Source organism: Xenopus tropicalis, chromosome 3, assembly GCF_000004195.4.
Source record: "Xenopus tropicalis strain Nigerian chromosome 3, UCB_Xtro_10.0, whole genome shotgun sequence".
Taxonomy (NCBI): Eukaryota; Metazoa; Chordata; class Amphibia; order Anura; family Pipidae; genus Xenopus; species Xenopus tropicalis.
Window position 1 is genome coordinate 14,010,423 of NC_030679.2, and position 13,451 is coordinate 14,023,873.

At 46.6% G+C, this 13,451-nt stretch overlaps 1 protein-coding gene across 2 annotated transcripts in view; it reads right to left on the bottom strand.

Moving 5' to 3' along the window:
* The window catches only part of adam19 (ADAM metallopeptidase domain 19), a 37,803-nt gene that overhangs the window by 7,190 nt on the left and 17,162 nt on the right, over window positions 1-13,451 (bottom strand). Inside the window, 7 exon segments of one of the 2 annotated variants that reach the window (NM_001040016.1) lie at window positions 301-440; window positions 544-628; window positions 2,031-2,197; window positions 2,666-2,737; window positions 3,862-3,927; window positions 11,223-11,406; window positions 12,499-12,575. In NM_001040016.1, coding sequence (NP_001035105.1) covers window positions 301-440; window positions 544-628; window positions 2,031-2,197; window positions 2,666-2,737; window positions 3,862-3,927; window positions 11,223-11,406; window positions 12,499-12,575 — 791 coding nt within the window. 2 annotated transcript variants of the gene reach the window in all.

Below are 13,451 nucleotides of genomic sequence, written 5' to 3' on the forward strand. Positions count from 1 at the left end.
TGCCACAGCAAGAAAAGTGGAGTAGCCTCCTCAGCCCTCTACACACACATAGGCATCTGTACCGACATTCAAGGTTATCCATCAGGGACACATTTAGGCCTGCTTCTACCCTAGGTACCGGACAGCCAACTGCACACTCTTAACTGATTGGGGCATGCGCAGTATAGGCTATGCATGCTCCAATCATGGAAGACCAGGTCCCCCCATTCCCCTTTAGATTGGTAGGCGGATGCCCTAGACACAGGCCCACAGGACCCAATATATCAGTATGACCCAGTGGGTGATTACACAGAGTCTTACCCTGTAGAAGCTGCCATAATACAACCTCCCTCCTCTGGTTTGGCCGTGCAGCATCCTGCAGCATCGTGGCTCATTCCAAAATTATGCCCTAATTCGTGGGCCATGGTGGCTGCTACACCAATCGCATTGTCAGAGTGATCCTGTAATGGTAAAGGGCTTGCTTATAAGTAGTGATGACTCAGGACCCCCCTGTATTGAGCTTTAAGTTTTTACAGATCATGTTACAGATCATGCTTTTCGTACCATGTTCACGCCTCCTGACTGATACACAGAGCACATGGCCTGCAGTGGAGCCAGACCAATAGTTGTACCATAAAAAGAGCGCCCCCTGCATGAAAAAAACAAAAATTACTATGGGTGAAATATATAAAGTTCAATGCACAATATTTGCAAAGTACTGAGCTGATTTCTGCTTTATCTGCTATTTCTGAATAGTCACAATAACATAGCAGCTGAGGCTGATAGAAGACATTTTATGCTTTTAGCATCAAGGTCATAGGTTGACCATTCCATGTTATTGAGCCATAGAGCAGTGGTCTCCAACCTTTTTTGCACCACAGACCGTTTCAAGCAAGACAATTTTTCCGAGGGCCATGGGTGGTGGGTATAATACAGCTCATCATAATTAGAGATGTAGCGAACTGTTCGCCGGCGAACTAATTTGCGCGAACATCGGGTGTTCGCGTTCGCGCAAATTCGCGGACTTTTGCCGATGTTCGCCACTTTGGGTTCGCCGCGTTTTTTTTTGGCGCCGCGGTTTTTCGCCTTGGTTTTTCCGCCACGTTTTTCCGCCGCGTTTTATCGCCTATGCATATACATAGGAATAGCTTGCGGGTTTTTTTTGGGCGTTATTTTTTGGCGTTTTTTTTTTGGCGTTTTTTTTGTGTTATTTTTTGGCGTTTTTTTTGCGATTTTTTTTTTTTGGCGTTTTTTTTACAAAGTATTTTTCAGAGAAATTTTTGCTTGATCCCCCTCCTGCATGCCTCTGTCCAGGTCGTGGCACCCTTTAAACAACTTTAAAATCAGTTTTCTGGCCAGAAATGGCTTTTCTAGGTTTTAAAGTTCGCCTTCCCATTGAAGTCTATGGGGTTCGCAAAGTTCGCGAATATTCGCGAGTTTTGCCGAAAGTCCGCGAACGGGTCCGCGAACATTTTTGGCGATGTTCGCTACATCCCTAATCATAATACAAAATCAGCAACTAGATGCACCCAGCCCCTCTGCTCTTCTTACTCCTACCTAAGTGGCGACATCCCCTGACACTTAATATGGAGCTTTAAGTACTTTGGTCCTTTTTGTGATCAGTAGAAAGCTCCCTGGGCTTCGCATTGCTGTTGTCATGGAGTTGGGATCACAGGTAATTGGGACCAGAGGTGGCCCAGTTCAGCACAGCCCACAGCCCGGCACCGGTGCCCGGCCTGGTGGTTGGGGTCTCCTGCCCTAGAGACCCCAGGGCTACAGTTAGAGATGGTGCTCCCCCCTAGATACTGTTGTTCTACATGTCTTCAAAACATGCTGAGGAACCCACATATAAATCTGCAATGGAGATGCTCTACTCTTCCTCTGCATAAGTACTACTGCATGAACCTGGGAAGTGGCTTACCAAAAAGTAGGTGGGATTGGGGGGATAAAGTGTGGCTAGCAGTAACTAAGCATGGTGTACAATTATTGAGGGCATGGGCTAAATTGTTATGAAAATATCTATACATTGATTGGTTGTGTATCACCCTTACGTTATGAGCTGGGCATTATCATGGGGGGTGTGCTGCAGAAGCTTCCTCCTCCACGAAAGGAAAGCACGCAGGGTGCTGTATGGATTCTCGGAGACGTTGCACTTATCACCGGCTGTCCAGACCTCCAGCCCTACGAGAGCGATTCGAATGTTCAGAGCCCTGTAGAACTGCAGGGAGAGGAGTGTGAAGCCCACAACCCATTCGGGGGAGGCTGGTACAGGATTAGGGAACACTGCAGGAGAGAGGAACAGAGCAAGGTAGGGAGGTCTAGGCAAGGAGCAGTAATGCTGATAAAAATGTATAAAAACAAAAAGGCAAAATGAGGGAATAGAAAAAAAGAAGAAACAGCTCTACAGTAAGTAGTGATACATGAATGCACTCCAAATCCACGCCTGTGCCTGCAGGTTGGGGGGATTTGGGTCACAAAGGTTGCCTACAGTCATGGGTTAACCAGGTGGCAGCTACAGACACTGGTATTGCCAGACCTGTCACCCTTAGCCCCTAGATACATGAAGCTTATGAGTGGCAGATTATTTAGTTAACCTTCAATATGCCATTGCCCTTAGATTATATTATCACTAGTGGGTTGATTTATATGAGCACAGTATATTCCCCACCCCCAGATAGTCTTGTACCTTATCAATATAGTTCATGACTTCCAACATCTTGCGCTGGGTCTCTTCCAAGTCCGAGTCGTGTTTCTGAAACTGAGCAGAGCCAACAGATGGAGCCAGTTCAGTACACAAACACAGGATAACACATGCGCTGGCAGTTTCCAATGCACACAGTGATAATATTAAAGTTGCATTAAGGCTAAGCATTGTGCTAATGACCCTGTGGGATTTCTGCTTCCATTAAAGCCAGAGTATCAGGCAGTGAAAATACATATAAAGCCTCATTGTCTTTTCTTCCAACAGCAGTGTAAAATATAAACCTTTTGTTTGTGCTGTAATTGAAAGTTGCTAAATGTGGTCTTTATTGTGTAAACGTGTAATTCCCTGTACTGTTCACACCTTTTAATCGCTGCATTGTTCACCCCCTGCATTGTTCATACCTCAGGCTCAAGCTGTAACCACCCACATTGTTTACATGTTCACACCTCAAGAGCAGTGCCAGCATTGTGTAACTGTATGCTGTCTGTGTGTGCCATACTCTGACTGCCCTATGCTGCCAGTGTGTGCCATACTCTGCCTGCCCTATGCTGCCTGTGTGTGCCATAATCTGCCTGCCCTATGCTGCCTGTGTGTGCCATACTCTCCCTGCCCTATGCTGCCTGTTTGTGCCATACTCTGCCTGCCCTATGCTGCCTGTGTGTGCCATACTCTGCCTGCCCTATGCTGCCTGTGTGTGCCATACTCTGCCTGCCCTATGCTGCCTGTGTGTGCCATACTCTGCCTGCCCTACGCTGCCTGTGTGTGCCATACTCTGCCTGCCCTATGCTGCCTGTGTGTGCCATACTCTGCCTGCCTTCCCCTGCCTATGTGTGCCATACTCTGCCTGCCCTATGCTACCTGTGTGTGCCATACTCTTCCTGCCCTACCCTGCCTGTGTGTGCCATACTCTGACTCTTGTTTTTTTTCTGGCCTGAGCCTAATAGAGCGGAGTGCAGGCTATTAGTCCACACCCCTGGCGGGGAAAACAATTTACCCCCAAAAGATGCACTTTAAGTTTTTTGCCACCTTTTTTTTTAAAGAACTAGGAGGCACAGAGGGACAGTTTACAACCCATTTAAGTAAACATAAACCTTTGCAGCCCAAACCTAACTACAGATGCAAGAGTAAACTGTGCAATGTTGGCTTAGGTAATAGAACTTATCAGTCAACTGCAATACCTCTGCATAGTCAGCTACCAGGTAAAGTTCCACACAGCGCTCTCCCTCCACATTCTCTCTCCTAACCTGCAAGAAACACAGTATGGCCAATCAGAATCTGCCCATGGTTCATAAATTACATAGTAGCTGAAATGGAAAAAATACATGTTTATTCCTTGTCTTCCAGATGAGCCAAAGGAAGGCAGAAACAAAAATGAAAAAACCCAAATCTTTTATTGATAATGGGTGCTGCCATACATATTTTATAAACTGAGGCACTGTACATGGGATTCAAAAGCACATATCCTACAGCTTCTGTCCTACAGCGGCTGCACTAATAGGACCCCAATCAGATATAAAAGGCTTTTTCTTTTTCCTGTCTTATCTATTGTGGTGCAAATTCCTTTATTGGATCTCTTTAGTCTTAAGGTCCCCATACACGGGCCGACTATAGCTGCCGATGTCAGTCCCTTGGACCGATTCGGCAGCTAATTGGGCCGTGTATGGGCAGAACAGAGCTGCCTGGCCGACCGATATCTGGCCTGAAATTGGGCAGATCTCGATCGGCCAGGTTAGAAAATCCGGTCGGATCGGGGACCGCATCGGCTCGTTGATGCGGTCCCCGAATCGACTGCCCCATAAGCTCAAATGTAATCCGATCGTTTGGCCCCAGGGCCAAACGATCAGATTATTTTTTTTAAAGTCCCTTGCTACCCGATATCGCCCACCCGTAGGTGGGGATATCGGGTGAAGATCTGCTCGCTTGGCGACATCGCCAAGCGAGCGGATCTTATAGTGTATGGGCACCTTTATCATGGCTGCATTAATGTAATGTCTACCCAATCAGATCTGCTGAGATCACAGGGCGACAAAAACATATGAAAAAACCCCTCGGCACATCTAATAACAGATCTCTTGGCAAATGATGTGACTATAAATCCTGCTTTATGTTCGGTGCTGCACTATGAAAGCAGATGTTACATGTAGAACTGGGCCTTATAAACAGAGATCTTCTGTTTCTACTCTACAGAAAGTGCAGCGCGCCAGATGCAGCCATCCATCTTGCTCAGTGAGAGGATGCGGTTTTGCTGCATAATCACATCTGTATTAAAGAAAACATTTATGAATAACCTCTGCTTCACTGAAGGGAAAATATAGACAAAGCATTAGGTGGGATACATTTTACTATAAGTAGGAGGCAGAAGGGAGGTGCCATTTACAGGGAAAGCATACCTCCCAACATCTGAAAAATGTTGAAAAAGAAATGCCGCATTACGCCCAATTTTGTGACCACACCCCTAAATACCACTCCCATTTTTCCAAAATTTGGCAGGTTATTTAAAGTTTCAACACATTTCTGGGGGTTTATGGGTCTTGTTTTATGTGTAATTACAGTTTTACTAACTAAGAGACATACATAGTAACATAGTAATGTAGTTGGACTTGTGTCCATCAAGTCCAACCATAATGCCTATATATAACCTGCCTAACTACTAGTTGATCCAGAGGAAGGCAAAAACCCCATCGGAAGCATCTCTAATTTGCCCCAGAGGGGAAAAAATTCCTTCCTGACTCCAAGATGGCAATCGGACCAGTCCCTGGGGCAACTTGTACTAAGAGCTATCTCCCATAACCCTGTATTCCCTCACTTGTACTGAGAGCTATCTCCCATAACCCCTGTATTCCCTCACTTGTACTGAGAGCTATCTCCCATACCCCTGTATTCCCTCACTTGTACTGAGAGCTATCTCCCCTACCCCTGTATTCCCTCACTTGTACTGAGAGCTATCTCCCCTACCCCTGTATTCCCTTACTTGTACTGAGAGCTATCTCCCATACCCCTGTATTCCCTCACTTGTACTGAGAGCTATCCCCCCTACCCCTGTATTCCCTCACTTGTACTGAGAGCTATCTCCCATACCCCTGTATTCCCTCACTTGTACTGAGAGCTATCTCCCATACCCCTGTATTCCCTCACTTGTACTGAGAGCTATCTCCCATACCCCTGTATTCCCTCACTTGTACTGAGAGCTATCTCCCATAACCCTGTATTCCCTCACTTGTACTGAGAGCTATCTCCCCTACCCCTGTATTCCCTCACTTGTACTGAGAGCTATCTCCCCTACCCCTGTATTCCCTCACTTGTACTGAGAGCTATCTCCCATACCCCTGTATTCCCTCACTTGTACTGAGAGCTATCTCCCATACCCCTGTATTCCCTCACTTGTACTGAGAGCTATCTCCCATAACCCTGTATTCCCTCACTTGTACTGAGAGCTATCTCCCCTACCCCTGTATTCCCTCACTTGTACTGAGAGCTATCTCCCCTACCCCTGTATTCCCTCACTTGTACTGAGAGCTATCTCCCCTACCCCTGTATTCCCTAACTTGTACTGAGAGCTATCCCCCCTACCCCTGTATTCCCTCACTTGTACTGAGAGCTATCTCCCATACCCCTGTATTCCCTCACTTGTACTGAGAGCTATCCCCCCTACCCCTGTATTCCCTCACTTGTACTGAGAGCTATCTCCCCTACCCCTGTATTCCCTCACTTGTACTGAGAGCTATCTCCCCTACCCCTGTATTCCCTCACTTGTACTGAGAGCTATCTCCCCTACCCCTGTATTCCCTAACTTGTACTGAGAGCTATCCCCCCTACCCCTGTATTCCCTCACTTGTACTGAGAGCTATCTCCCATACCCCTGTATTCCCTCACTTGTACTGAGAGCTATCCCCCCTACCCCTGTATTCCCTCACTTGTACTGAGAGCTATCTCCCCTACCCCTGTATTCCCTCACTTGTACTGAGAGCTATCTCCCATACCCCTGTATTCCCTCACTTGTACTGAGAGCTATCTCCCCTACCCCTGTATTCCCTCACTTGTACTGAGAGCTATCTCCCCTACCCCTGTATTCCCTCACTTGTACTGAGAGCTATCTCCCCTACCCCTGTATTCCCTCACTTGTACTGAGAGCTATCCCCCCTACCCCTGTATTCCCTCACTTGTACTGAGAGCTATCTCCCCTACCCCTGTATTCCCTCACTTGTACTGAGAGCTATCTCCCCTACCCCTGTATTCCCTCACTTGTACTGAGAGCTATCTCCCCTACCCCTGTATTCCCGCACTTGTACTGAGAGCTATCTCCCATACCCCTGTATTCCCTCACTTGTACTGAGAGCTATCTCCCCTACCCCTGTATTCCCTCACTTGTACTAAGAGCTATCTCCCATACCCCTACCCCTGTATTCCCTCACTTGTACTAAGAGCTATCTCCCATACCCCTACCCCTGTATTCCCTCACTTGTACTGAGAGCTATCTCCCCTACCCCTGTATTCCCGCACTTGTACTGAGAGCTATCTCCCATACCCCTGTATTCCCTCACTTGTACTGAGAGCTATCCCCCCTACCCCTGTATTCCTTCACTTGTACTGAGAGCTATCTCCCCTACCCCTGTATTCCCTCACTTGTACTGAGAGCTATCTCCCCTACCCCTGTATTCCCTAACTTGTACTGAGAGCTATCTCCCCTACCCCTGTATTCCCTCACTTGTTCTGAGAGCTATCCCCCCTACCCCTGTATTCCCTCACTTGTACTGAGAGCTATCTCCCCTACCCCTGTATTCCCTCACTTGTACGGAGAGCTATCTCCCCTACCCCTGTATTCCCTCACTTGTACTGAGAGCTATCTCTCCTACCCCTGTATTCCCGCACTTGTACTGAGAGCTATCTCCCCTACCCCTGTATTCCCTCACTTGTACTGAGAGCTATCTCCCCTACCCCTGTATTCCCTCACTTGTACTGAGAGCTATCTCCCATACCCCTGTATTCCCTCACTTGTACTGAGAGCTATCTCCCCTACCCCTGTATTCCCTCACTTGTACTAAGAGCTATCTCCCATACCCCTACCCCTGTATTCCCTCACTTGTACTAAGAGCTATCTCCCATACCCCTACTCCTGTATTCCCTCACTTGTACTGAGAGCTATCTCCCCTACCCCTGTATTCCCCGCACTTGTACTGAGAGCTATCTCCCATACCCCTGTATTCCCTCACTTGTACTGAGAGCTATCTCCCATAACCCTGTATTCCCTCACTTGTACTGAGAGCTATCTCCCATACCCCCTGTATTCCCTCACTTGTACTGAGAGCTATCTCCCATACCCCTGTATTCCCTCACTTGTACTGAGAGCTATCTCCCATAACCCTGTATTCCCTCACTTGTACTGAGAGCTATCTCCCATACCCCCTGTATTCCCGCACTTGTACTGAGAGCTATCTCCCATACCCCTGTATTCCCTCACTTGTACTGAGAGCTATCTCCCATAACCCTGTATTCCCTCACTTGTACTGAGAGCTATCTCCCATACCCCTGTATTCCCTCACTTGTACTGAGAGCTATCCCCCCTACCCCTGTATTCCCTCACTTGTACTGAGAGCTATCTCCCCTACCCCTGTATTCCCTCACTTGTACTGAGAGCTATCTCCCCTACCCCTGTATTCCCTCACTTGTACTGAGAGCTATCCCCCCTACCCCTGTATTCCCTCACTTGTACTGAGAGCTATCCCCCCTACCCCTGTATTCCCTCACTTGTACTGAGAGCTATCTCCCATACCCCTGTATTCCCTCACTTGTACTGAGAGCTATCTCCCCTACCCCTGTATTCCCTCACTTGTACTGAGAGCTATCTCCCATACCCCTGTATTCCCTCACTTGTACTGAGAGCTATCTCCCCTACCCCTGTATTCCCTCACTTGTACTGAGAGCTATCTCCCCTACCCCTGTATTCCCTCACTTGTACTGAGAGCTATCCCCCCTACCCCTGTATTCCCTCACTTGTACTGAGAGCTATCTCCCATACCCCTGTATTCCCTCACTTGTACTGAGAGCTATCCCCCCTACCCCTGTATTCCCTCACTTGTACTGAGAGCTATCTCCCCTACCCCTGTATTCCCTCACTTGTACTGAGAGCTATCCCCCCTACCCCTGTATTCCCTCACTTGTACTGAGAGCTATCTCCCCTACCCCTGTATTCCCTCACTTGTACTGAGAGCTATCTCCCCTACCCCTGTATTCCCTCACTTGCTAAATACCCACCCAGCCCCTTCTTAAAGTTATATAATGTATCAGCCAGTACAACTGATTCGGGGAGGGAATCCCACAACTTCACAGCTCTCACAGTAACAAATCCTTTCCGAATATTTAAATGGAACCTCCCTTCTTCTAAATGGAGTGGGTGCCCTCGTGCCCGTTGGAAGGCCCTACTGGTAAATAAAACATTAGAAAGGTTATTATATTACATTAACATTAACATTTATTTATAAAGCGCCAACATATTCCGCAGCGCTGTACAATAAGTGGGTTACATACATTGGACATACAGAGTAACATATAAAGCAATCAATAACCGATACAAGAGGTGAAGAGGGCCCTGCCCAAAAGAGCTTACAATCTACAAGTTATATGATCCCCTTATATATTTATACATAGTTATCATGTCACCCCTTAAGCGCCTCTTCCCCAGTGTAAACAGACCCAACTTGGCCAGTCTTTCCCCATAACTGAGACTTCCCATACCCTTTACCAGCTTAGTTGCCCTTCTCTGGACCCTCTCTAACTCAATCATGTCCCGTTTGAGCACTGGAGACCAAAATGCAGCTCAAAACCTTGTTTGCCCTTGCAGCTGCTGCCTGGCATTGCTTGCTACAGCCAAGTTTATTATCTACAAGGACTCCAAGCTCCTTCTCCATTATGGATTTGCCTAGTGCAGTCCCATTAAGGGTATAAGTGGCTGCATATTTTTACATCCCAGGTGCATGACTTACATTTATCCAAATTAAAGCTCTGCCACTTAGCTGCCCAGATTGCCAGTTGGTCAAGATCCTGCTGCAGGGATGTCACATCCTGGATAGAATTGACTGGTCTGCAGAGTTTTGTGTCATCTGCAAACACTGATACATTACTTATAATAACCTTCCCTAAGTAATTTATGAACAAGTTAAAGAAATAGTTATAATTGCATCTAAGTGCAGGTGTTGCCTGTTGAGTTTTCTGGGCTCTCTGCCAAAAGCCTTCTTATTTAATTAAGTTTGAGAAACTTTGTATATTTTTTGGCCTTCAGTGCAGGAGATCAAAGGGAAATGATGTACTTTTCAATAAGAATCCGGGAGTGATGTTAAGACATTTGGGAGGTAGTACAGCCTCATTCCTTCACCACACAACAGACAGTGGAGCAAGGGAAGTCTAAAGAATAGTGGGGAAAGGGCTTATTAGAACCCCAGTGATTGAACTGTTCTTTAGAGTCTTTTGTTAAATTAAACAATTTTTTGGAACGTTACCTCAGGCGGTGTTTTACCAGGTGTTACACAAAGCCAAATTTCCCATTTTTAACTGAAATTATATTAAATAATATTAATTTCAAGAGTTAAGGCACTCTAGGCAAGCGAAGACATGTGTTGGGGGGAAAGCTTTAGATCTTAGTAGACCTAGAACCACTGTTAGTGACAGGATCCGTGAAGCCCATGGATTGACTAGACTCTGTATTAAAGAGAGAGCATTGGCAGAGGGATCTACACTGAAGACACATATAATAACACTCAAGCTATTCTATATATAAAATACTGTATTACTTTCTGTATAATATAAATATATCAGAAGGCACCAAGGAATTCCACAACCATTTAAAGGAAAAGGAAAGTCATTTTGGCATTTTACTGCCAATAGATTCGCCATATTAGTGCCACCTAGAACTCAATTTATCTAGCAGAAAGCTTTACCATACCTGAGTAAAGAGCCCTAGAAGCTCCCTCCGAGAGCAGCCACCATTTTGGAAGCTTAGATCACACATTCCTAAGGGAAGGGGGAGGCTGAGTTCTTATGCATTCTCATAGAAGGGTTGAGCAGGAGAGGGGGGGGGAGAGGGTGAGAGGAGAGAACTGAGCAGACTCGTGCCCCAAACCTAAAGGAGAGGAAGTCTGATACCGAAGAACATGTTCACAAAAAAGGAGACAAGATATTCTGTGTTTCTTTTGATAGAGGATCCTGTAAGTGCTTATGGCTGTATTTACATAGACCTTTCTGATAAAGCTTAGTTTTTTCCTTTCCTTCTCCTTTAAAGGCCACAGGCCAAGCAGACCTCACATTTTAAGAAAGTTTTGTTAAACAAACACCTTGTGTAAATGATAATGTCACTAAATACTCAGTGTGGTATAAAGATTTTGGCATTAGGCTGGGCCTTTAGGAAATATATGTTTTCTTTCCTAGTTACAGGCTATATAGAAATGCCCTCTATTTTGAACAGATTTTGTTTTTTTTTAGATAGCAGTACTCTCAGGGCAGATCAAATCACATAGAATGAAGAAATCCAACTGGTGCTGGAGCTTACCCTCGAATGATGCCCAGAAAGATTGCTGGTGAGAGTAGGAAGCTTTTCCTCGAAATGGATGGAATGTCCGTGGCATATCCTACTAAGGCCCAGATGTTCAGCTTTATAGATGACATGTCTCCCATCCTCCCCCGGTAATGGTTCCACAATGTAACTCAAGTTATTGCTTAAAGTTATCATTCCCCTATGGATAAAAAAATGTCAGCCATGTTATTGCATTGTATGTAGGAACAGCCGTGTGGCTTCCACAACTGTCTGTCTGCACAAAACTCATACTGCCAATTGTCTCTAAATATTGTTTTCAGTATATATATATATAGTGACAGTGTGGTTAGAAAACACAATGTTCTTTCCTAAAAATGGAAGAGAGTGCAGGTAGGGTTAATAATCCATCTCAGTTGGCTACTTAGGAAGCAGCTGAGAGAGGTGCTGTCTGGAGAGGTAAAGAGAGGTGTGCTCCAAGACTTGGGGGGTCGCTCAGTGTGAAGGAGTCACTCAGAGTGAGGGGTCACTCAGAAAGGTGTCAGCCTGGACTCCCAGGAGGGGAGAGACAGCAGGGCTGAGTGAGAAGCCTGAGTGTGCCAGAGACTGGGGAGCCGGTATCCCAGGAGGGGAGAGACAGCAGGGCTGAGTGAGAAGCCTGAGTGTGCCAGAGACTGGGGAGCTGGTATCCCAGGAGGGGAGAGACAGCAGGGCTGAGTGAGAAGCCTGAGTGTGCCAGAGACTGGGGAGCCGGTATCCCAGGAGGGGAGAGACAGCAGGGCTGAGTGAGAAGCCTGAGTGTGCCAGAGACTGGGGAGCCGGTATCCCAGGAGGGGAGAGACAGCAGGGCTGAGTGAGAAGCCTGAGTGTGCCAGAGACTGGGGAGCCGGTATCCCAGGAGGGGAGAGACAGCAGGGCTGAGTGAGTAGCCTGAGTGTTCACAAATGTGAGAGTCACCCTGGATGTGTGAAGGTCATTGGGGATGGTGCGAAGCCCAAAGAAGGGAGAAGTTTTAAATAAGTTTGATAAACTGTTGATGAACTGTGTTCCTGTGAGCTTTGTGGAGAATTTGCCCTAAATAAACCTGTGTTTTTGCCTGAAAAAAGTGGTGTCCCTGTCTATATGCTCCATATCCTCTGCTTACCTGCCTACCATTGCTAATTCCCCCAAAATGTACTTACAGGCAGACAGCCTCTCACATTATATATATATATATATACTGTATATATACACACACACAATTTCGGCAAATCAACATATACATTATATTGTTAGAAATTAGTTATATCCTTACCTGATTCCTGAGCATATACTGATAACCACGCTAGAGTTGTCCTGCCCCTGTACAATGCCATGGTAATAGCAGTGTTCCTAAGAGGAAAGTATAGGTAATGATCAGACTGATAACCACAGTTAATACAGCCATGTATTGGCCATCCAGTAACATCACTAAGGAACATATTCACTTGTTATCTGACCATAACTTGATACACCAACCCCCACACATTCCAGTAGTCCAAACATTGCCCAGTTTGCTTTTGCTTGAAGCAATAATATGTAGTGCCAGCACTGCTTCTCATCTGAAAGGTGAGTGACGACACAATCTTCTTGCACACTGGTGTAGTTGGCTCTTCCTTAGCACTTACACTGTGAGTGACAACACAATCTCCTGCTACTCACTGCTACTGCTCTGTGGCAGTTCTGCTGTCTGAACCTGCCTTTGCTCTCGCACACAGGGGGAGATTTACTAATCCACGAACGGACCGAAAGCGTCCAAATGCGGTTTTTCATAATGATCGGTATTTTTTGCGACTTTTTAGTCGTCGGCGTGAATTTGTCGTATATTTTCCACGACTTTTTCGTCGCCGTCGTGAAAAAATCATATTGTCGCAACGAGTACAAAAGTTTCGGATTCATTCAAGCTTTGGTATCGTGACTTTCCTTGGGCCGGGTTGGAGCTGCAGAGTGCCATTGAGCCCTATGGGAGACTTTCCTTGGGCTGGGTTGGAGCTGCAGAGTGCCATAGAGCCCTATGGGAGACTTTCCTTGGGCCAGGTTGGAGCTGCAGAGTGCCATTGAGCCCTATGGGAGACTTTCCTTGGGCCGGGTTGGAGCTGCAGAGTGCCATTGAGCCCTATGGGAGACTTTCCTTGGGCCGGGTTCGAGCTGCAGAGTGCCATTGAGCCCTATGGGAGACTTTCCTTGGGCCGGGTTGGAGCTGCAGAGTGCCATTGAGCCCTATGGGAG